Raw genomic sequence first — 24,929 nt, 5'->3', positions numbered from 1 at the left:
GTACATGGTTTATAGCCATCCTATCGGCGCTGAATACGTGGATACGTCGTATTTTTCTACAACTACATTAACCATGTCGCTAACGTTTATCAACTCCTCGAGGGTGATCTTCACTGGTTTTCTCACACCATTTTGTTATGAATGGATTCAAAGGCGAAGGAAGTTGGCTGAGGTGATTACCACGGCACCGCAAAGAGGTGGCAACAGAGTGGATGGGTGGCACAGCTTAGGCGAATTATTCAGTGCCGCAAGTGATGTGAAACACACAGGTAATTCCACTCCTTATAGGTGCTAGGTTTTCCGTTATTTCTCATGTAGGTAATGACAGCGTTGAATGCTGATTAATTATTACCAGTCCCTCACGTAATTCCGATAAGCTAGATGCGGAAGCTATTGGGTGGGAATCATGGCTATAGTTTCAAACGAAGACATGAACCTGAAGAAGCGATTCTGCTGCCTTTGAGGCGATTTACTGCATGAGCGTATGTATGGGCAGGCGAGAGATACGGAGGTGAAAAAATGCAAAGGTTAGAGGTGGTCAATGCATTCTTGTTATTCTAAGCTACTCGATTGTATTGCATTTCCATCTGAATGTAGACCGATCCAATCATAATTTCAGTGGAAGAGCCAACTTTCTCGCCTTCATCAGATGGAATGAACTATCGGCAGTCTGGCCTGCATTGCTAGGCCAAGCCTCGTACGAATTTATGAGAAGGAGACTCTCACTTCTTTAATACCGCAACTTTACAGGACTGTCAAGGCGAGAATCGCATACCTTCCAGTCCTCCTACCTCCTATCCTCAAGGAGACTCAAGACGTTGAAGGGAGCAGAAGTGTACAGCAGACGATCAAGTATAACGTCTTGCTCGTTATACACGCACTTGGTAAGCCATTTTACTATTCTGCCCGTAGTTTAAGAAACCAATTTCTCTTTCATTATTAAAGGTATTTACTTGGTTCGAATACACGTTAAGTAAGGATTGGACCATTTCCATTTTAAAGCACTAAGACAAGAAATCTGCGTGTTCGTCAGCCTCACACAAATGCAGCCACGTTTTCTGTGATCAAGAATTGTCTCTCCAGTCGAATTACCTGACAAAGACTGGCAAGTCGTCCCCATTTTACTGTCCCATTGTTTTTGTGCTCCTCCAACCTCTGGTCAGCGAGTGCCTGCTGTAACACTTTACCTGTCGGTTTAACTCTCGGTTTTGGCCAAGGGCCACTTGTTTCTTGATCATTGTACCTTCACCGCGCGGGTTGGCCCCAGAGGTATGCCAGTAGTCAGTAAACCGAAATATTTTTTCACACCCTATGGGTCAGAATAGTTCCGTAATTGAAAATTTCATGATGTGATGAAGGATCGCCTGTAGTTACTCAAAATATGACTTATCTTTAAATGAAGATTAGGATTCGAATTGGCGATTATTTTAGCAAATAATTGTTGCCTGATCACTGCCTGTTACCACCAAATCGACTATTTAGTTGTATCATTCACATTTAATCATTCTTTGCAAGAACACCTCCACTTTAAAAAGATTCGTGAGGTCTCCAAGACTTCACAGCACCGGCTCTCTAAAAACTAAGACTCGCATATCTTTAGCATATGTAGGTTTGCAACTGAAACTTAGACCTATTTGTTTCGAAATAAAAGAGGTTTGGAGAAAAAGTCGTTAGTTAGCGGCCTATAACCACAATATATGGCTGAGCTAACGCTACCAGTTTACAAGGTGGCGACGATCACTAGTTCGCAAAAAAACTACTGCGCATCGTGTAGCCTCCATGCTCTCTATTAAAGGATTTCTTCCTCTCGCTAATCTTCTCGTAAGCATCAACTGGAATTAGCGAAACTCGTACTCTTTCAGGGGAGATGCTTTTACCTTCGACTGCCACATGCATGTGTTAAAAGCTTTTTGATTCATAAAAAAATAGTAACGAATATTTTTACAAAGATACCTGTATGTTCCCTATACCGCATGAACTTTATCTTTCAACTGCGATTCATTCCTAGATTTTTCACTTTATTCAACGATATTGCTAGTTCCCTCTATTTCTCGCAACTGATTTCGCTTGCACATGCTTTTTTAAAGTTCAAGAAAAAGTCGACCTTAATAAAAAAAAATTTTATGATAAATCTATAAATCTGTTTTCCTTCTCTCTAACAAAAGTTGGTATTCCAGTCGATATTCCTTGTATTCAGCTTGGAGCATTATTCTGCAGCATTGCATCGGATGAAACTATTATTTAATCCTATCTATTTGGCTCATTGTTACACAATCTCCCCAAGTTTTTTGTAGGACATGATTTAGTTATCGCTATCGGCGTAAAAGTTACATGAGTCTGGAAGTTGTCATGATATCCGCATTACTTTGGTTGTTTAACGCCCGGTTTTGGTAAAGGGCTACCTTGTATCTTGGTCACCATACCTTCGGCGGGTGGACTGGCCTCTGAACCATGCCAGTAACATTAACCCCCATCGTATGTTGAATAGATATATTCTACCTCAGTATTATGTCTTCTTTTGTCTTCAGGAAAGTCTCGGAGAACAAAGTTAGCAAGAATGTATGAGCTTCGGGAAATTGTTGTGGAGGCTGCATCACCACTTTACTGGATGGCCCCTACCTTGGAGTCCACACTTCCTTAAATAAACCTCCACTGCTGTAAAAGTCCACCTTATTGTCTTGGTCTTTCGTATAGTCCATAACAAACATTAGGCCATAGATCTGTTTCTAAAGGCCGCATATGGTGAAGTAACGCTGTCAAAAAATGTCAAAGGCATTGAAATGCGTTACGATGGTAAGAACTACGCAAAATCTAGAAGACTTGTTTGCAAAACTGCCAAAGAAGCGAAAGTTGACATCATGTGGAGACCATGATAATAATAAATGACATAAAATACACTACTAATTTTAAGTTATCGTCTTACTCAGTCTTGCCTCAGTGGATAATGCCCAGCGAAAGTTCACTAATTCTACTGAAAACTGCCCAAGTCGGTTACTATAGGGACGCCTGGCTGAAATCACCAAGACGCAACTCGGAGGCAAGCTTATTATATACCAGTCCCTGTACCATAAACACCAGACACGTACATGCTGACCTCATCTGCCTTGGGTACTCACTACGTTGGTGAATAAAGACATCCACTCTGATATCTAGCTCACCTTTCTAGTCAGAGGCCTCGGTAAGATCCTGGATCTGGGTCATGGACACTCCAAGTCATAAAACCAGCAAATCGGATGGTACTAGTGACAACAGAGAAAAGGCCGCCAATCCACATTATTTGTCTAATCAAATGAGTCATTTTGGGAAAAAATCTTCAACGGAGAGCGTCCACCGTAAAGGAATAATTGATGGTAAGAGATAAGTTGTTTCAATGCAGTTCACAAAAAAACCGTGACAGAAGCATCTCTCCGAATCTGAAAGACGCACAATTGCCCTCAAACCCAGATGTCTTTTCGAGATAGCACAGAACCCCACGCCTGCCTCCACATAACTCCAGAAACCTTGCAAGCAAAGACCAAAGGATAATGGGTGGGGGTTAGAGGCAAACGCTTGGAACAAGATTGGAGCCACGTGACGCAGTGATCCCCAAGGGGGTGTATGCTACCAGCCTTTTAGTACGCATATAGCAAAACTACGTCAAGACTCGCATGCACTTCAGTGTGTTTGGAGGTAACTCGAGAGGCGCAGTAGTTCTAATACTTGGCAATATCAAAATAGAGCCTCCAAAGCATGCAAATATACTGAAGTGCCTAGTGAAAAGATATCTCTCGTCTACAAAAAAACTGAGACAACCACTGAATGCAATGAGAAACCCAAACCCATGGAAAACTCGTTCTTCAGTCATCACCAAGTGTAAAACCGTGTTCTATAACATAATTTTTCGACGATATTGTCTTCTTCAACGCAAATAACTAATCAAAAACAAATCTTAACAAATTTTAAAATTCTCCCTACCAGCTAGCCAAGTCTCCAGATGGTGGGGCGTAAAAAGTGATAGAACATAAACAAATATGAAATACCACATTTTGGGTGCATACATACTAACTACAGAAACGTTAAATGTCCACAGTCTACTTCAATGCGTCTTGTAATTTGAAATCCGGAGGGACAGGAGGCGTGTTGAGAGAAGTAAAACCACCCTTCGGTTCGCAAGCGCAGCGATGACCCTGACCCGACCTAAATGAAGTGAGAAATGAGAGCCATTTACGAAACTCCAAACTACATCAACCTCAATCAAGTAGCGAATAACTCACTGAGGACCGTGTTTTGGTTTCTTGCCAGCTTTGAGATCGCTGAGAATCCTAACAACATCATCAGGAGTCAAGTCCTCCTATAAAAGTAACGGTAAATTACGACATAACACTTTTGGCATGGAATATCAAAGAGAACAGCAGGTTACGACGTACATAGTAATCATCATTGATTTGCATCATTGGCGCGTTAACACAGGCCCCAAGACACTCAACCTGACTTAGGGTGAAGAGTTTGTCAGGAGTAGTCTCACCAGTCTTAATGCCTAAAGTTTTCTCGATGGTTTCCAAAATCACATCAGAACCGACACCACCCAACATGCACGGAGTAGTAGTACAGAGCTGAACGTGGTATTTTCCGACGGGATTCCTAATAAAATAGAGGACGGATAAAGTCATAGACTACCTGTTAAACATAGTATAAAAGGTGGCCACTTCAAAAACACGCATTTCAGGTACACCTAAGTACTCCGCAATTTTAGACATTGCGGAAATCGGGAGCCAGCCATTCTGCCGTTGTGCAATGTCCAGAGCGGGCATTATAAGAGAAGCATGATAGCCGACAGGATAGTGCGTTTTCAACTCCTCCAAGCGCTTCAAATTTTCTGGCGTGAACTCGAATAGTACATCCCTGTTATTGATGGCGGTGTCCCGGTGCTACTTTAGTAAAAACACGGAAGTTAAAAGGCCTACCCAAAATAAGGCGGTGCTAAACGATCTAAAAGCCTTCAAGGGCAGCGTATTCAAGAATAAGCCTTTCGACGCATTTAACATTCCCAGCGACCAAAAAGACTGATTAGCAATATTTAACCCTATAAGAATAGAGGCTATTTGTGGTCTGGTAAAAGGGAGCAGCAGCTGCATTATGTTCTACGAATTCAGTAATAAGGCAAAATTCTCAACAAGGTAATTTTAAGTTGTAAGAAATTAAATCGTGAATTTGTAAGTGGTAAATGCACCAGCCACACACTCAGCACACAATTCCAACGCCTATGAGTATGGACAACATTTGTTGATAAAAAACGACCATTTTGTGCATACAGATAAATGGCTAGGAGTGCACATTTTAAATGTACTTAGCCTGTGCAATCACTTAAAGGAAGTCGTTTTAAGCGATTTAGAGCGGCAAAACGAGTGAAATGTTTTAAATTGTCCCTGGTGTAGTTAAATCTAGATAGTACCAAAAATCTGGCTGATTTGTTTTATTAATTTGACAAGGTACAAAGTTAAAAGAATTCTAAGCCACATACGAAGGCCTGTACAAGTGTCCTAAGTGTGTTCCACCTTTGCGTTTTTTTAAATAATTGTGTTGCTTAAAGTCATAGTCTTTGTATCCTTTTAAAATTATTTACAATTTACCTTATTCATCGAATATACTTGGTTTGCCTCCGCACTGTTTTGGTCTTTAGTTTGTCCGCGCCTTCTTTGCAGTCAGTGTGCAATTATGGGAATGGGGAAGAAACGAGTGGTTTACTTTTATAATCCTGATGCTGGCAACTTTCACTATGGACCCAATCATCCGATGAAACCTCATCGAATTACACTTGCGCACACGCTTGTACTTGGTTACGGTCTCACACAACATATGCAGGTAAACTTGGCCTGCCAATTAATAGTCTTCCCCTAGATTTATAAAGCCCCGAAAGCTAGTATGAAAGACATGATGGCGTTTCATACGTTAGAATATCTGGAATTTCTTCGGGATGTAAAACCGTCGAACGTAAATGAGTTTCCGAAAGAGAAATTGCTGGGTTATAATGTGGGGGAGGATTGGTTTGTCGCATTCACTTTCATTTATTGTAGTCCTATATTCGAGGGGATATATAATTTCTGCTCTCTCTACACTGGGGCATCCCTAATGGGTGCAAGATATCTAAACGATGGAGTAAGCTTTGAACTTGCCTAAATTCCTTATTAGTTTACAGACATCGCCATTAATTGGGCCGGTGGCCTCCATCACGCTAAAAAGTTTGAAGCATCCGGTTTCTGCTATGTCAATGATATTGTCATCGCAATTCTCCAACTTTTAAAGTAAGCTAATTTGACCTTATTTTAGGCATGTTTTTGCACCGGTAGGTACCACCCTCGTGTTCTTTATATTGACATTGACGTTCATCATGGTGACGGAGTCCAGGAAGCATTTTACTTGACGGATCGAGTCATGACAGTTTCATTTCATCGATTTGGAAATTTCTTCTTCCCGGGTACAGGTGCGTTTAGCAATTCCTATTTTGTTCATCGCAAAAAAAATAATGCCACGCGTGAAATAATTCAGGCAAGATTGCCATTCCATCAACAAAGAAAATTGATTAGACATTTCTGGGTTTGTGTTAAATGCCTTTCTGCCACTCTGTTAGGCGACATGTACGAGGTGGGTGCCGAGTCCGGCAAATACTACTCGGTGAATGTACCCCTCAAGGAGGGCATCGACGACGAGATGTACTTCGGCATCTTCAAGTCAGTCATTACGGAAGTGGTGCAGTTCTACCGCCCCACCGCGATAGTGCTGCAATGCGGTGCCGACTCGCTGGGTTGCGACCGCCTTGGCGTCTTCAATCTCTCCATCCGTGGTCATGGGCGTTGTGTGCGGTGTGTGCGCGCCCTGGGCATACCAACCCTCGTGGTGGGCGGTGGAGGCTACACGGTGCGCAATGTGGCTCGTTGTTGGGCCTACGAGACTGCAGTGCTCCTGGATCGCGAAGAGGACATCTCCAATGAGCTGCCCTACTCAGAGTACATCGAGTACTTTGCTCCGGACTATACTCTGCATCCAGATTTGAATACGAAGATGGAGAATGCTAACACCAAGTCGGTGTGTACCCAAGAATTGGAGTTTTTTCTTTCAACTGATGGTAAATTACTTTAGGAATCGTAATGACCGTTGGGAAAATGTGTAAAGTTATGCAGATAGCGTTTAACTACTTAAACCGAAACTGGAATGGTTGTGTTGTTTGTTAACTACGGTACCTAGTGGATATTTTCATTAATTTCTTTAAGAACCTGAATTTTGAAAATTTTACACTTTTATTGTGAACTAGAAGTCATACCTTAGGCACATCAGTTACCATTCATCTCCCCAGCAGTGATTCGTAATTTTGGTAGTTTGACACATTTGAAATGAGGTACAAAGGTTTGCTTGGCACCACCCAGGAGCCTTTTCCTCTGTTACCGATCCATGAAACCAGCATCGCAAAACATCAGATGAAATTAGCCAAAAGTTTGAAGAAAGTAGAAAATCGTATTAAATTAGGATTATTTGCTGGTCTCCTAGGCAATGGCGCAAATCCCGATCGATAATCAGAGATTTGGCATAAATACCTAACTTTCAGTCCCATCCTTCTACGCTTAATATGATCAATTATGATCCTCTTTGACCGCTATTTAACTTGAGCTGATATCCTTTGCAAGGCATCCTTTTCCCCTCTAGCATTAATTTACACATTATTTGCTGAGGAGAAGTTTATGCTAAGTCTGGCTTCTTATATTTCGCCCGTTCTTTGTTGTCTCCTTCCAGTACGTCGACGCTCTGAAATCGACTATTCACGACAATCTTAAGCAGTTAGTACACGCTCCCAGTGTCCAGTTCGTCGACATTAAGGACAACTTTTTGGAGACCTTCGAGATGGAAGGGGACAGTGAAGAGGAGGAGGAGGAGGAGTAAGGCGGCCCTTTTATTTCTCCGATTTCAAAGCCTCATTTGAGCAATGACAACTTATTCCTCGTTTTCAGGGAGGAAAGAAAGACGGAACGTAAGGATCTGTAGCTGCTCCAGCGCTTCTTTTGACCTCTGTACTTAATAATAGGATGAAGCAACATTTTTTTATCTATACCATTTAATATACAGCTCTTAATTATGCAGTTTCATGTCTTGAATACGACTTGCCGTTTTAAACTTTTTAATCACTTACATCAGAGCGATATTTGCTCTGATTTCATATTTACCTTGGTGATGCACGGCTATGCCCATGTTGTCTATGCTACTGAAGCCTCGATAATTCATTGGGTTCAGAACAGTTATGTCCGGCCACGGAATAAAAAGGAGGGTTGAATACGGGAGGCGACTTCATAGTACTGTCATGCAGTTGTTCTCACGAAAGCGATTGGGAAATCAAATGCACTTGCTAAAAAAATACGACCCAACCTTCACCAAAACATAGTAAGAGAATTCATAAAATACAGCTTTCAGTTAGAACTATCTTTACAAATAAAAGCCTCTTAACAATTATGAGTGTTCATCTCCATCTTGTGAATGAGGCTGATGCGCCTAAGTATGATGACCAATTTGTTGACAATGAGAAGCGCTGGAGATGCTAAGGGGACTGAGGTATGCCCTGGGCATTTGTGCTCGAGAACGCAGGTTTGAACCTCCGGCGACTCGAATTTCATGAATGTGCCCTGGGGATCTACCTACGCCGCATAAATTTGGGGAGCTGCCTCGATCTCAGTATTGACATAATGGAAGATGGGTGAAGGACCTCCTGAGGAAGACAGGGGGTAGCAAGTGCCCCTGCTCGTTACTGTTCGCCCAACCCCTCAGTACACCAATGACTCGGGATTCGTATGCCTTTTAAGGTCTTCTGAGATAACTCCAGCGCCACAGGGACCCGGATCTTCTAACAAAACGATTCATTAAGTCATCACAGAAAGAAATTAGCTAGTCACTTGGCTCATTTTGATTATCCTTCTGATTTATGCTAAATAAGAGTGCTTGTATTCCAAGACAATCGTTATGAGGGTAAAATAGTGTCCAAAGTGTTCTTTACAGCCACAAGAGCCATGCATCGAGGCGATAGTTTGGGGTCAAAGAGACGCACAAGCGTAGCAAATCGTACATTTGGAGCCGTCTTCAAGCTCCACAAACGATCAGCCAAAATGAAAGCCTCTATTAGGGGCTGGACAAGTTGTTGCAGTGCCGTGAGACCAGGTAGGAGATGCCATACCTCCTCTTTAGCAGTAGCCAGTTGGGTGAGCTCCGTAGCGTTGATAGCAGCAGCACCAACAGCTTCACCAGTGGCGGAGGCAGCAACGGACTGAAGAGCATGCCAGTGACTGGTAAGTTTGGGCAGTGGTTGACGCACTGAAGTGAGACAAGTGTTGGACGGCAGAGAGCAGATGGCTGGATAGCGGGCAACTCGTTTGAGAATGGCGATGTTGGTGGCAGGGGCAGAAGCGGGGTTCAGGTGTACCCCAAGAAGGGAACGGACGAAGACGCGAACGCGGTGGTCATAGACCTCCCTTGGGCTCCATTGTGACCACTGCTGCGGCGACCACTGACAAGCTAGACGAAGGGCTACTGTCGCTTTTAACTTCTCTGCTATCACTGATCCTGCATCTGAACATCGCTGGAATGCGGCACGTAGCTGGGGACTGAGAGGGAACTGGGGAGACGAGGGGTTGCAAAAACGCTATTTGATTGAGACCTGCGCCAAGTATTGTAGATTTGGGCAATCAGTGACTTTAACTAAGTCTAATTTTAAGTGACTATCCAACTGAGCGATAAGAACACCGATTCTTACTGTGAAAACTTGCTCTTCCTCTATGGCCTCCTGAACATCATCCGTCTGAGTGGTCATTTTGTGGTAGCAACAACCCACGAGAACGATAGCATGAGCACACGGATCGACGTGGAAGATCTTTAGCGCCGCTTCGCTCAGGTCACCGCAGCAGTGAAGACCGCAGAGCAGATAGCTTATCTCTCCTTTCCTCTCCCCCTCCTCCTCCTCTTGCTCCTTCAATGCCGCAAAGAGTCTACAAACGCAAAAGAATGAGAGGCAAACAATTAAGCTAAAATGAGGAATATAGGGGTTTATTTTAGTAAATAAAGCCAATTCACTGAGTGGACCAAGCTTAAATTCAAGACAATGAATTTCATTCATATTGCACTGGGCAATGACTGAGAGGTTATAGTCTCCTTCAGGTTTGCCGTTAGTTGGGAGCTAATAGGAAAAAATGTCTGTTTGTCCTTTTCACTAGTGGACAAATAAGGGTGTTCTGCTTTCATCGGTAAAAGTGAGGAGCTCTTTCCTGATTCTGCCAACAAGATCAACCGACAATTAATAGGAAACTAATATCTACACTTTGATGTATGTGGATCCAAAGTGAAAAATTCAGCTACAGTTTCAGGTATCAATGCTTTCAGACCCACACGAGTAGAAAATCTGATTCAAAGCTCCTAATTACGAAAAATATTGCAATACATTAATTCCTTGTTTAACTCTCGGTTATGGCAATGAAATATGCTACGCCTGGTTACTGGCTTCTTTTACCTTCAGGGAAGTCTTGGGGCGCTACATTGGTGGCAACGGAAAACAAACCCGATCTTAAAGGACATCTACCCTGCTTTCAACTGCCGGATGGCAAACAGTGTGATGGAAGAAGTTCATGTGCTGCGGGTTGAAGAATACGTGGTGACCCCTAGCAGGAAGTCCCCAAATGTTGTTCACCTTCCACAACTACCTCGGTGCCGTGCTTGCAGCAACACTAGGCGTGGTCGTAAACCAACTAGACAAGTTGGTTACGCAGCTGTCTACCGTATCTGCACGAAAATATTAATTATGTGAACACAGTATATCTCCACTTTTCCACTGGATGGGTAGAAACCAGATGAATATAGCTGGGCAGCACTAAAGCGAGAAAGGGTTCAAAGAGGAGCAGACGCGAAACTGCTTCCACGAAACTATGTTAAACCCTAGCCTTTGTTATATGGCTCCGCTTTTAGGCCAGTACTTCTACGACTAGCAATGGACAGATGTGATGGCTGGCACATTCCCTCGTCCTACCGATATAGTTTTCATACAGAATGAAACTCCAGATCCAGTAGAATTGTCAAGAGGGGTCAGTAGCGCTGTGGTCAAGCCATAGGAATTCGATGACTGGCACAGATGGCTCATGAGTGTTTTTCTGGCAGCCCCGATTATTCTGTGGTGGCTGAGGCGGGGGAATGACCAAGGAAAGCGCCGAGGACGACGCTTAAAAGAGGAGAGGGCCTATGCAATGTTTTAATTGTTTGGTTAACCCTCGGTTTTAGTAACAGACCAATCAGGGGCTCCGCCATTGTACCTTCCTCGGACGTCCTGGCCTCCGAATCATGCCAGTAGCCTCAGTTGCTCCTGCATGTCGAAAACGCACTCTGTGGTTATATTGTGTCTTCTTCCACCCTCAGAAAAGTCTCTCTAGATTATAACATTGTATTCGTGTAGAATATGACTTAACTGGATATCAGATTATGCGGGTCTTTCAACATCCTGTGATTAAACTACTATGCTGGCATCACAAAGCTATCTTCATGTTATACACATATATATTAAAGGTTCTCCCAAACTCATAACCTCACAACGGTTATAAGAATATCTGAAACACAATGTTAGCGAACCAATTCCAATTCGGATGGTGGGACAATGAACTAATTGGGACACCGTCAAAACAAAATTCGCCAGATACTCACTTCTCTTTAAATAGGCAAACTTCGTCTTTCTCCACATGAGCAAATAGCCGAATGAGGCGCCTTCCAGGATGTGGCTCCTTCGCCTCCATCTGTAGTGCAGTGTCGTGTAACATTGCATTGGATTCCACGGCAACGACAAGCGGCCTTAACGACATGAGGTCAAGGCGTTGCAGCACTCGTCGTGGCAGATGCCCCAAACCAGAGCCCAAATCGACTAGCATAGAAGCGGATGTTGGTAGATTAACTGAAAGGTAGTCCCGGGAGTCCTGTGGTCCTAGAAGTGGTAGGCAATGCACGACCTGCAGTTGTCTACTTTGTACCTTGTTCATCCTGTTTAACAATGTGGTTGTTGGGGAAATGAAAATCCATTTTCATCCATTTATGTGTTCAGTGAAACGATAAATTTTACTGGCTAGTCACATGACACTTCTTAAAGTGCTACAGCCCCAGATGGTGGGGATATTCCATTACTTTGGACATCAAATCTTTTTGGCATAAACAAAAGATGCGTGAAAGCACAAGCGAATCTCAGTTCGTATCCGTGCTCAGCAAGAGAATCAAGTTAAGTCTTACAGAGTCGTCTACGAAAGGACTGACAAGTTTCAATGTTTAGCATTCAGAGCGTCTAATTACGACCGCGAATAAGCAAGAGACCCCTAAAACCAATTCGCAAAAACAGCAGAGTATTATTTGTAGAGGCTCCAAAAAAGCTTAAATGAAGCGACGACCTTACGTTTAGTAATAGATGCACACTAGATGAGTGCCTAAGTAGTAAGGCTATATTCCAAAGAATGTGGATACATTTCAAGAATACTTCCATAACTATTCGCTTGCTGCTGCTTAAAGAATGCAGATGACATTCCCTACTCTCTCACACAATGATCCCACCTTCAAAGGGAGCGGTCTGAAAGGTGACCTCTCTATTTGAGCCAGTCTTGGAAACCCAATCAAGTGGGGTACTTGAGAGCAGCAGTGAGTTCTGCAGAAGATCACAGAGAAACGCCGACATAATCTCAACCTCGTGGTGCTTCTTGGGTTTCACCTTGCGTGACGCCGTTCTCATGAAGTGACACTGGTAGAAGATATGACCAGCAGGTGCATTGAGGCATAAGATCCCTTGAGAAGGAGTTTGAGGTGTTACAGACGTTGTGGGGGGTGTGAAGGTGGCCGATTGGATGAGCTCCTGTGTCAAGGTTGCACACTGCTCCGCGAAGGATTTGAGAGACTCAGGCCAGGCAGCGGGGGCACTGCCACCGACAGCAAACTCCTGGTGATAAGGAATTCGAAAGTGCGTAAATTAGAAGGAATGATGTAGCTTCGCAGATGCTTGACAATTACAGGGAAAAGGTGAGTTCAGCTACAAAAAATCCGTATAAAAGCCGGATTATGGGCTACATAAAGAGCAAGCGAGTTTTTCATACAATTTTTCTCCGTTTGGCAGCCTAAAAGTTGAAGCTTATCATGCTCGCCTTTATATGGCGTTAGTCAAATAAAAGGCGAGTAAGATGTTCCGATAGTGCTTTTCATCCACCTAGATTCTATGAGCCTCGCTTTTTAAATAATCGGTTTTGATCAAAACTCGCGTTTGAAATTACAGTCTAGGATAAATTCACCCAGTATGATATTAGCTACCCTAATCGTCACCATGGTTCACCTATTAGGCACATTTTTCACTACTTCGGTCACGGAGAAAAAAGCGACACCTTAAACACGAAATTCTTTCCCTTTTAAATTGATGTTTTAACGAAAATACAATGGGAAAGCGGCTACAACAAACAGATCTGTCACTTCAGTATAAGTGGTAAAACCAAAGCAACAATGCTGGTGTGTACAGTAATCTAGCGGCGAGTGATTTGCTAGAGAAGTTATATGCCCTTAATTCAATCAATGAAAAGAGAAAATAACGCTAATCTTTTATACAAATCTTGGCGTTGTGAAAATAGCGCTGGTATAAAGGGTACGACAACCTACGGAGGAGGATTCCAATAAATGAATAAATAGCAATAAATCTGTGCTCTATCCGGTAACAGCTCTCTTCTCAATCCCACTACAAAAGCTTCCAAAGAAAGAGCGATTATGAAGAGGCATCATCTTCATCAGCATAGTCGCCAAAAATGGCGATCTTTAGAAAAGAGATGTAAATATTTCACAGCGTTGTAGGTTCCAAGGCTTCACCTTTCAGGATGAGGCCTGTTGTGCTTCGCTAGTTGGGGAAATGTTGGTAAAAGTACTTGTTAATACGTAAACGCTTCAAGCGAGAGTTGAAGCCGTCTTTGGTTTAAACGACGAGAATCAAGAAGACGGTAATTTCGTTTCAGGGTGGGTTTCAATGTCCATGGCACATCGAATGTAATGGCAATTTGAGAAAAGCAAGCCTTTCCAGTTGTCATAGTCCAAAAAACGGTGAACCCAAGACTGAGTGAGCATCCACAGATACTGGCTTTCGTAACTTAGAAGAGTATCCCATTTTTCATCGAAAATGTGCAATGTTAAGTCTGAATTAGTTCACCATCACAAGAGCTCCTTTTCACTGCACCAGCACCACCAAATTATTCAATTCATCGACTTTTTAGAAAAGATATGGTTCTATTTGTTTAACTCATCAAAATCATGATACAACTGGCATTTTTCAGACAGGTTTTATCAGTTTGGGCACCACAAATACGCAGATATCACGACAGCTGCCCACAAATAAAACATTCAGAAGACAAGCACGTAAAGCCTCATTTCAGTCACTGCATGGAATTTTTAAAAGTAAAAGAGGAGCACTATTTCCACCCTCATGACCGCCAAATGTAGTGGCATCGGAACTGCATCAATACCAGTTCAATTAATCTTGTGTATTTAGGTCCATAAAGAAGCCTTAAAAACTTTCGGTGTCTGCACTAGATGCGAAGTTTCCATGCCAAGGTAAATGTAAAACTAGGTCCCAAGTTCAGCTATAAAGTAACTTGATACAGTGCGTAAAGGGATTTGTTAAATCGGAACCGCGCTACCACATACGTAGGATTTTCGATAATTTATCCAGCAGCGGTTGCAACAATTTGGGCAAACCGACAGAATTTACTCTATTGAAAATACACCAGATAAAAAGAAGCTACCTGGAGATCTGTGATGTTACACTTCGATAAAACATCGACCCATTCCTTAGGACAGGTGCTGACGAGATCGAGATCTGGACGCGAGAACAGCTCGGTCCACTTGAAGGAGTACACCCAAGAATAGGTGGACAAAAAGACCAGACAACGATCTAACAAGTCGTCTCGGGACTAATAAAAGAAAAAAAGTGCCTTAATGTCACCATCATCAGGGGCGCCACTAGTTCAAATTACGCAGCAGTCTACATCAAGCCAAAGCGAGCAGCAAAAGCAAAACAACTTTCATTCAAACGCTTATATTGAAAGCAAAAGAAAGGAAGTGATGGTCTACTCGAAACGGATCTTAACCTGGTCAGCGGAATCTAAGGCCTGATGAAGAAGGCTGATACAAGGAGGACCTTTGAAAGGAAACAAGAGGTATATGCCAAATCCAACAATGAAGCCAAAAAGAGAGCCAGCAACACAGGGTATGGGCCAGGCTTGCCACGGACGGTCCCAATCAAGAACAAGGAAGAAAGCTGAAGACCATGTACCCATAAGAGTACACCAGAAACTACAACACGCGAAGCGTTCCGCTTTTGTACTGGAAATAAACAGACAGGGTAAAAAACTGCGTCAAGTATGTATGGAAATACACATGAGCCCGCTTACCTGGGAGTCCACAAAACGGTGCCAATCCTTTCAGTTGTCGGCAAAAAATTAAATAAATAAGGAGCCCCTGAGAGGAAAGCAAACAACAGGGACAAAGACAGTGTTTCCAATTGTTCACTATGAGGGAAATGCAAAAAAGGACACCTACGAAAGGACGGGTGCACCAAAGAGTACAAACGTGACGTAAGCAATAGCCGTGTAGATTAAGTAATGAATCAGAAAGATAAGTGGGTTTCTCCCAGATGAACCACGCATTACGCGGAAATGGTGAGTTCGGTAACGCAATGCACACCCAATCTGCAAAACTATTGGCTAATGTTTTTATGCGAAAACTTGTTGAGCCTAACAATTAGGCTAAACAAATTTGACCTCAAAACCCCTGTTAAAGTAAAAATTTGCTTGATTATAAGCAGTAAGTTCAGAATTCCAAGCAGCGACTTTGTAGCTAGCCTAAAGGTCAGGAGTTTTCACTGTAAACAAATAGTAAATTCAACTTTGCATCTAGTTCTTAATTATCCATAATCCATTTTTCCTACATTTCTTATACCTTGCGGTTTTCAATGTTAGTTTTATGACTTAAGGCACAGTGACTCTTGGCCTCTTAATTGTAAAGGTATGATGAAATTTTATCGTCTTCTCACTCACTTCCATTATCCTGATTAGTTATCCCACAATCACCTGCTTTCTATTCCTTTAATGCCCATTTGTTTGAATACATCTTTTGGGTATTAATTGGAGAAATCGCTTTTACCCCGTGACCAAGGGTGCATGATCCATCCCCGAGTAGGTGGACTCTGGTTCTCCGTACACCACTTAGATTATTTTGTACAATCCCTTCACCGCCTCCGCCGACGTTGCGACCCAAGTCTTCGCTTGAGTTGCAGCGCATCGAAATGATGGGGAAGAACACACATTGATACGATAGAAATGTTTTAGGGCACTAGCCCGGCTCAAAGGCCATAGCACGGGGGCGAAGTACACCTCACATAGAGTGAAGAGCTCACGTAGTTAAACAGTCGCCACTACTGCCAACCGACCTATTAAATAACAAAGCCCCTCTTTTTGTGTGTTTGCTCGTTTATCCTTGTACACATAACTTTAGTAAAACAGAATCGAGTCCTCAAAATTGCAACTTTATTCAGTACATATTCAAAGCTAACAGCAAATAATAAAATCAAAAAAGCATCCATGGGGAAAGTTTATTTAATCAGGCGGCTCCTCTTTGCCAATGGTGACACGAACGGATTTGCGGTTTATCTAGGAAGATGAATTATTTACTGCCAACACTGGTTACCGAGATATACGTTATTCTAACTTGAAACATAGATAATGTAGGGGTTATACCCACGGAATTCCCCTGAATAATTTACACTTACACAAATTTTCACTGAAAAATTCGTTTCTAGCGTAACCGCATTTGCGATAGTCTTCTTGAATTAAGTACGGTAAACAAATAGTCGTTTGAGGTCTACCTTCAGAGCGGTTCCAGCTGCTATCACACCGGAATCTCCCGAATCCTTTTCGCAGCCAGATCTCATTGAAGGCGCCTTCCTGCTTCCTACCTCCGTCCCCTTTGTGGAGTGCTGCACCAGCTGTGGCGGCGGCGGCGAAGCGGAGAGGAATTGGTCAGGAAAGACCGGAACCATGCTCATTTGCGGTGAGACAGAAGGCGGTGGCGGAGACGTGGGCGTAGTGGCAGCTGTAATTGAGGTGTTGGTGGCAGCTATCAACTCTTCGGCAAATGGTGGACCAGTAATGGCGGAGAATGCCGAAGGCGGAAGCATATCACCACCACCGAAAGGAACCGTCGACCAAAGTTCAGCTCCCAGACCGGTGGAGGGTGCGAGCATCAGGGAATCCGCTACTGTCTGGGTGCCGTCGAAACAACTATACTAAAGGACAAAAGAAAGTAGGCTTACTGTAGTGAAGGTATTTCTCAAACTCCCCCTCCCCCCCCCCCCGGAATCCCATTTTATACCTTCCCCGCAATAGTTTAAGAGGGGTTTTGAGAATAATGCCTGACTCTCGTCATAACAGCCAAAATTAAAAGTGGAATCACATTTCCAATCTAGAAGAACTCACTAAAATAATGCCTTTATGAACACATATTAATTCAAATATCCCTCAATCGCTTTAAGGTGTAGTCGTGAATTCCGGCTCTTCTCCTTTCATTGTTATGCTTACAAAGGTATTCGACACAGACTGCTCCCATGGAGATGCGTTATCCGTATCCCTGCCCCCGTTAGCGCTTATGTCGGCCATGGGCTCACGTTCCTCATCCATGCTGTTAAAGGTAGTGAGGAGGGTTGCGGCAGCATCTCCTTCATTGACCACCATCACCGTCGTTGGTGTCGTCACTGCCGTTGCGGTCATTGTGGAAGTGGAGGTATTGGCAGGAGCAGCGTCAAAACAGACGCACCCCTCTGGCGCATGCGGCGCCGAGGTGTTCCACCGTGAAAAGATCGTCAGCAAAGGCGATGCGGCAACCTGCTCCAGCCGGAAACTGAGGTACTCGTCGCAGAGCATTCGCAGGAGGTAACAACTGCCGAAACTGAGGGCTGAGCGAAGCGTCAATTCTCGTATCAGTAGGGAGCTGTAAATTAATAAAAATAACGATTGCCTTTTTATGCTGTCTGGGCTTTTTTTGCATCGCCTTCTCAATTTACTCTTGCTTAATTAATTGTTGCTTCAGAGGGATGCATTTTTCCCGCATTTGGTCGCCAAAATGGTGTTGGTGTTACCATTGCTTCTCTGTAGGATCGGTTGTTCACCTCTCTGTAATTTTTAGGCTTGTAATGCCCGTCCAAATCGAAGCCCAGACATCAAATGAATGCTGTTTCGTACTTGATTGGCGTACCTTGCGGTTCTTGTTTGCCCTTGTCATGAGTATAAATGAGACGAAACCGCTGCCGCTGAACCAGACAGTATTACAGATGATAGTAACCAGTTATCTTGTTATTATTCTATACATAAGTTTCGTGCAGCAGGATGAGTTATTCAAAACGTAATAATTTGACAGCCATAGCTTAGACGATGTATAAATAGGGTTATTTTACTACAAAGTTCATCATCTTCACAAAGCACTGCGTGGAAGGACAACCACTCACCTATAGTAGTTCCACACCAGCATCAACTGTCTTGCTGCATTGGCCCGTTTCGGCCCCGACACCCGCCCAGCCAGTCCACGCAGCACCACACGATCGAGCCAGGCCACCCAGCAGGTAAGCGGAGCGTTTGCTGCCAGTAGATGTTGCAGCTCTGCGTGCAGCTGCACCATTGTGAAGGGGCATCCAGCAGTTTCAAAGACGCCCTCTGATTGCATCGCCCCACCAACGCAGGTGGCGGCAGCACCGACAGCCCCGGGAGAGGAGGACTTGCGGTAGCGCAGGTGGGAAAAAGAGGCGACGTAGTCATCACGGCAGAACGTGGAGGCGGCGTCAATGCTTGGAACTGCGAAATTGGCGAGTAGGCTGTGTTCGGTGAAGAGAGTCCACGAGGGTAAACAATCACTAGCCCATGAGCCCTGCGCCTTTAATGTAATATGAGGATCATTAATTTACTTTTTATCCATTTGACTGTGCGGGGATGAAACTCTGCTCTTGCTAGTTTCTTTATGCTCACGCATTCGAATTTCTTTGGTAGTGGAATATCGCCAATTCATTTCACTTTGTACCAGGCGGTTTTTGCAAAATCTTCAAACTACACAACTAGCGATAATAATAAAGCCATTTGTAGGCTTGCATACTTTAGAGGACTAAGAAGAAATTGAACTTTAAATTGGAAGTCTTGATAGGAATACCTGCTTTAGACAAACAGCAGCCTTGATTTCACTGACTAGATAGTGCACAAATTCGTTATGCAAGGATGATATCTGCTGTGCATTACAAAGTCCTTTAAGACCCTCAGAAGCAAGGCAACAGGAACAGGGAGTAGTTGTGACAGATATCACAATCCCGAATTCTTCAGGATGGCATGTAGCTTACAATCTCTTCAAAACGTGGCAAATGAATCTGCAAAAACTTGTAAAATGCATCACCATGACTAAATTTGAAGGTATTCTCAGAATGGTAGCAGGTAAATCTTTTTGACTAACTCATACTGATCGAAACGGAATCAAGACCACCTCAATGACGTTCAAAAGAAGGGGAGGAGCGCTGTGAAACTGAATGCCAGTGGGCAACCACCTAAGCTCTTTTCTGAGCCTGTAATAAACCTACTTCTAGCCTTGATTACATGGATGTTAGTGTTTGAGTAAGGCATGAAGAAACAACTCACCTCAATGCTCTCTAGATCGAGCTTGCAGATGTCCGCGCGCATCTGCTCAAGACGCTCGGGTGTGTTCAGGACATGCGCCACTGCTCGGCTGAGGTGAGCCAGACCGATGACGCGACGCAGCCCTTTAATGAAACCGCTAATAGCGGTTAGTTTGCAGTTGATCAGTGTCGGACTCAGATGACGAATTGCTGATCGCAGACAATGCTGAGTGGATACAAAGTCTTTAATGTAGATGGGTTGGTTTCGGCGAGAGATTATTTAAAGCAACAACAAATTTGAGTTTATTTAGTTTTATAGTTCTAGTAGGGAACGTCCTATTTGTGTTATAATAATGGTATTAGTGATGAAGAAATGAAACAAGGTCTGTTACAGACTAGTTTAAATTGAGTACGGTAACAGTTGTAAGAAGTGAGAAACAATGACTATAATAATTTCGAAAATGCGGTCGACAATACTATGCAGCATGGAAATAAGTAAGCATTCTAGGTGGCTTGATGTATCAATGAAAATCATGACTGGCGACATCCTCTATACAAGCATTGTCCTGCTAGTGAGTTCGGTGCCTTAGACTGATATAAAACCTAGTTCAACTGCAGTATTGAAAGCTGTCACTTACCTGGACTCGTTTAACCATTACTCTCACGGTATGGAGCAGAGACGGTGGCATAGATTTGAGGCTATCTCCAATAATAATCTCCAACAGAGTCTGATACAACGCCCTATCCGCGACCTCCACAAACTGACAGAGGCACTTCCTGCTATTGATGAGAGCAAGCTGCATTTTGTTGAGTCGAGTCTCACAACCACAACCACCATTGCTTCCGATAGTCTCCCTTTGACCCTGTAAACTCACAACTTGATGTTGAGCAAAAATGAAAAAAGCTTAAAACGTGTAGATGGAAGGGGATGGGTACTTACTAGATCACGAGACAGGGTGTCACTGGGACTCCAGAATCTCTGCCAAACGTTGCGCAATTTCTCCAACTGTGGTGTGATAATGGCCTCATAGACCTCGGCGCAGTGCTGCTCGTAGAGTTTGACGAATTGTAAGATTGCTTCTCGTTCTGTTATCTCCTTACCAATGCGGTTTGAGTCGCTGTTTGAGGACTCAACTGAGAGATCCATGGGGAAGGAAGCTGGAAGGAAACGTAAAATCCCCATGACCTCATTGTGACGATTTCAGATCAAAAGTAGACTGCCATAATTATCGTGGCCTCACTTTCTCCAAACTGCGCCCTTCTTACTTTGATATCCACCAACTTTTACGCCCTTAACAATTATTCTATAGGTGAAACATGCTTCAGTGGGAGATCGGATATATATTGGCTCCCAAACATTGTCTTCATTTGCTCATCAAGCCATTGTTATTGCTTTTGCATTGCTGATATAAAAGGACGCTGTTATACTCAAGAGAATATTCACCATCTTTACGGCAGAATCCGCTGCTGGTGTCAAGAAAGAATATTGAACTTAAAAAATTTAATAGAAAAACGCTTAAGTGAATGTATGTTTAGTCAGGGATTAATCCCATCTACTGACTTATAAATCATTCCTATGTTTAACTGTTCCATTTAAAATTTTCACACCAGTAGATAACACCGAGAGTGAATAAAGTGTAAGAAAGCGATAAATGACGAGTGGTGGCAACTCACTAGATGTAGGGCTCAAATCAATCCCCACCAATTGGCAGAGGTCAGTGAGACGTGGAAAGGAAAAATTTTGATCGCTGCCAGAGCCAAAATAAAGTCGATCTTCGTTTTCGCCGCCCTGATCGGTCAGACAGGTTAGTGGACTGAAGGAAAGGGTATGAAGTAGCCTGATTTGTGTAGCGCCATTAGTCATTGCATGGTTAAATTGCTGCCTCATTTGTCTTAAATAATTAAGTAATTATTGCATCACCAAAAGTATTTTTACAAGATTTTAAGTCATAAGGCCACCAAGGTGCATCTTCGTTACAACGAATGACATACATTCAAGATAATGAACAGTAAGACACAAAGAAGGGCCTCCAACAGTGTCCTAGAGGAACCTACCCACTCTCCATTCCACCGGTAGAGAGGTCTGGATCAGTCGAGAGTTTATCGTTACCCTGCCAGTCATAGAGACAGGGTGAAACGGTCCTCTGCGCGCCCACTCCACCACTACTGCTCGTCTCCCACGGCCTCCACAGTGAAGCGCTCGTCTCCGAGGCCTCTGGCTTTGTGGCTGGAGGATAGAATCGAAGAAATTATGAGTGCAACCATGCGTCTACTTCCGCTGATCCAATTTTTAAGACCAAGCAATTCCCCCTCCAGGGATCTTGTGAAGGGAGCAACTAGACTACAGAGATTTTCGAGGTCGAATGAGACTTACTGGTGTTTCTTTCTCTCTAGCAAAGAAATTATGGTAATTACAACTACTCTGCTTGCCAATACCAGTTAGTGCTGACTAGTGGCCCTTGGGGAATTGACCGGTCTCTGGGCTAACTGCAACCCCAACGCGAACGATATAAAATAGGCTCCGGATCAGAGACCAGAGTTTTCATAATCCCGCATAGGTGTGCACTTTGAAGTGGCTTCGAGGACAAATAGAGTATTTTGGCACAAAAACTCATCCTTACAGAATATTTGCCAACCGGAAAGCAAGCAGTAGCGCGCGGTACAAATTCCTCAAAATGGGGGAATTCGACGCAAAAGCGGGCATTTGAGAATTTTCTAGAAACATAAATTCCCTAAACTTTGAGGTAAAAACGTTTCTGTGACTATGCACATCTTTAAGAGTCGACTCAGTAAAGAGTAAAATTTTATTAATCATAAGTTATTGTCGGAATTTAGATTGTGTGAAGTAATAATCCATTTCTAAGGTAAATTACTAATCATGCAATGGAAAGTATTCAAAGTTCGTCCACCCTAATCCATTTTGAAGCAAAAAATAGGTGTTTAGTTTGGAATTCTACAGTCATTCTTAGTTTTAAGAGCAATTTTATGATTACTACTAATAATAAACTCCTCCCTAGGTTAAAATATTTTAAGGTACATGTTCCTTCATACCAGTGATTCGAACAAATCAAAGCTAGCGTGTCAACTTAAAGCATCAATTTCTATGTTTAGACAACTTCAGCAATGCCAACATCGTAATCACTAAGCTTCTTGATTACACACAATAACCTCCTCTGTCCCTTCCTCTCATAGACAAACGACGTGTAAAAATTAGCATTCATTGAGATGTTTCCACTTATTAAGTAACACGAAGATCACTTCGAAACGAACTCATGTAACACGATTTACTAGCCAGGCGAAAACTTCAGGCCCAAATTTTCCAAAATATAATTTAAAATTCTACGATTTCAATTAAATTATGTCAACTCGCCACTATTCACGTCAAACGGGGATCCTAGCCATTACCGCTACGACCAAACTCAGTGTTGAATAGACCTCAGTAATCTTTTCTACTACTGGTCTCTCTTGACCGTTTCAAGCGATTAGTGTGCAGCGACTTCGCTTACTACTGCTTAACAAGACTCGCTATTTGACAAAAAAGACTGAAATAAATGGCAATTCACTAAAACTACTACTCGAGGTATCGTCCTTGTAGAACACGCCAGTCAGCTTTGGTTTCACCATCGTGGGGAGACTGGCGGATGTTGGGCGCGCTGTCAACGTTCGATAGACACTCGCTGGGGAACTTGGTCCAGGCATCTCCGATTTGATAAAACTAGTCGAGGTGGTCTCCATCGGTCTGGAAAATCCAACGGGCACTGCTGGCACAGCTGTTGACCCAACTGTAGTGTTGGCTCGAATTGAACGAAACTTGGAGTAGCACGTGTAGACATTAGAGGCTGCTGAGGCTGGCTCTGACTTTCCTCCCACTGAACCAGATGAGTAGTCCGGGTACTTTTGAAGCCTATGGGGTTTAATGCAAAGATTTAAACAACAAATAATCAAGCATCATTAAAATTCTGCTCTGAAAGGAAACAATGCTTAAATCATGTACGCCTGCCTATTTTTAGTCCGAAAAGCAAATTATGTGGTTTTTTAAATGAGATTTTTTTAACCCAACATAAATGAAGTATTTTGCAAACCAATACGTTTAAATGAATGCAAAAAAATAGGATCTGAAGGTATACCGAGCTATATCTGTTTTTAAGTATCCCAAAGCTAGACTGCTTTCATTACATACCATCCTGAAGGTCTGTTTGTTTTCATTGTGTTGAGACTAGAGTTCTGCTTTATCCGTATACCATAGTAGTGATATTTTGAATTTCCTCTGAAAAACACCGCAATGAGGTTAGGCCTAAATTTCACTAATTCTCACCGTTTAAACATGGAACAACTGGGACTTGCCGCGTGCCTAGCCGACGCGTTCGAAGGCCGACAAAGACGGAACGAATGAGTTTGCCGAACGAGGCAGGATTCATTGGCTCCAACCAGTAGTCTAGACAGTGATTGAGATAGTGCGAGTAGAGGGCACTCCGTGGTAGGCTTACCCCCTCTGCTGTCTCATAATTCTGTAGGAGCCATTGCACCTTTGAAAAGGAGGCGTAGGTCAGTTTGAACATCCTTCAAAATACTTTTTAATTATACCTAGCGTTGCTAGATGAACGAATATTTTGTATTTAAAGCTATCTCACCGAAAATCAGCAACTAAAAGGTTCCCGAAACTCAAGCAAAAATGACCTACCGTAACAGGACTCGCACGAGTGGAATGATGTCGTAGGAAACGGAGGTAGTATTGACCAAAATTGGTGGTGTTATTGTTCATTCGGGTCAGCATAGCTGCAGCACCCCCAACCGTCGTTGTGGCCAGTGCGGAGTTTTGAGCAGGCACCACCACGGCCGCAGGCACGTTGACTGCTGTTGTCAGGCCATTACTTGCCGCCGCCGTTGCCGTTGCCATTCTAGACGTCTGTGACTGCGACTGCGGTTGCGAGGGCTGTTGAGCCATCTGAATGAGGGTGGAAGGAGATGAACATCCACTTAAAGCACCTGCTAGAAAGCTTTTGTAGTGCTATCATCACAGACAATTATATCCTAGTAAAAAGGAAAAACTTGCATTAGGTGATGCGTATTGTGTCTAAATTACCTTGCGTGTAAGAACCTAAGGAGGGAAGTGGACTCAATGGGATTGGAATCGACACCTGCTTCCAAGCACAGTAGCAAAATTTGGAATTCTAAGCATATGATTTATGACTATAGAGTGAGTAAATTTCTTGAAGTATGAAGAGATAGCTCC

General features: G+C 43.2%; 3 protein-coding genes across 3 annotated transcripts; 1 reads left to right on the top strand and 2 right to left on the bottom strand. All coding sequences in view use genetic code 11, as the record gives it.

Moving 5' to 3' along the window:
- Nucleotides 1-4,070: 4,070 nt before the first annotated feature.
- EGR_05605 (NADH dehydrogenase [ubiquinone] flavoprotein 2) lies at nt 4,071-5,024 on the bottom strand (the record flags this gene model as incomplete). Its single annotated transcript, XM_024494854.1, has 5 exons — nt 4,071-4,176; nt 4,254-4,330; nt 4,407-4,620; nt 4,657-4,907; nt 4,944-5,024. 5 exons carry the CDS (start codon nt 5,022-5,024, stop codon nt 4,071-4,073), a joined length of 729 nt encoding a protein of 242 aa, XP_024350774.1.
- A 273-nt stretch (nt 5,025-5,297) lies between these two features.
- Nucleotides 5,298-7,911, top strand: EGR_05604 (Histone deacetylase 3; the record flags this gene model as incomplete). Its single annotated transcript, XM_024494853.1, has 8 exons — nt 5,298-5,322; nt 5,660-5,841; nt 5,878-6,023; nt 6,054-6,135; nt 6,169-6,281; nt 6,327-6,460; nt 6,608-7,062; nt 7,765-7,911. The coding sequence occupies 8 exons, from the start codon at nt 5,298-5,300 to the stop codon at nt 7,909-7,911; spliced, it is 1,284 nt and encodes a 427-aa protein (XP_024350773.1).
- A 1,066-nt stretch (nt 7,912-8,977) lies between these two features.
- On the bottom strand, nt 8,978-24,641 carry EGR_05603 (DNA-binding protein RFX2; the record flags this gene model as incomplete). The annotated part of the gene is made up of 19 exons (XM_024494852.1): nt 8,978-9,628; nt 9,767-9,998; nt 11,695-12,024; nt 12,570-12,961; nt 14,796-14,963; nt 15,141-15,375; nt 15,444-15,510; nt 16,888-17,335; nt 17,628-18,036; nt 18,551-18,972; nt 19,719-19,922; nt 20,335-20,559; nt 20,637-20,854; nt 21,371-21,510; nt 21,752-21,923; nt 23,272-23,600; nt 23,877-23,961; nt 24,012-24,222; nt 24,378-24,641. 19 exons carry the CDS (start codon nt 24,639-24,641, stop codon nt 8,978-8,980), a joined length of 5,202 nt encoding a protein of 1,733 aa, XP_024350772.1.
- Nucleotides 24,642-24,929: the final 288 nt, after the last annotated feature.

The sequence above is a fragment of the Echinococcus granulosus genome, assembly GCF_000524195.1.
Source record: "Echinococcus granulosus chromosome Unknown EG_S00042, whole genome shotgun sequence".
NCBI lineage: Eukaryota > Metazoa > Platyhelminthes > Cestoda > Cyclophyllidea > Taeniidae > Echinococcus > Echinococcus granulosus.
Note: the sequence above shows the minus strand (reverse complement) of the source record. Positions and strands in the feature narration are given on the sequence as shown.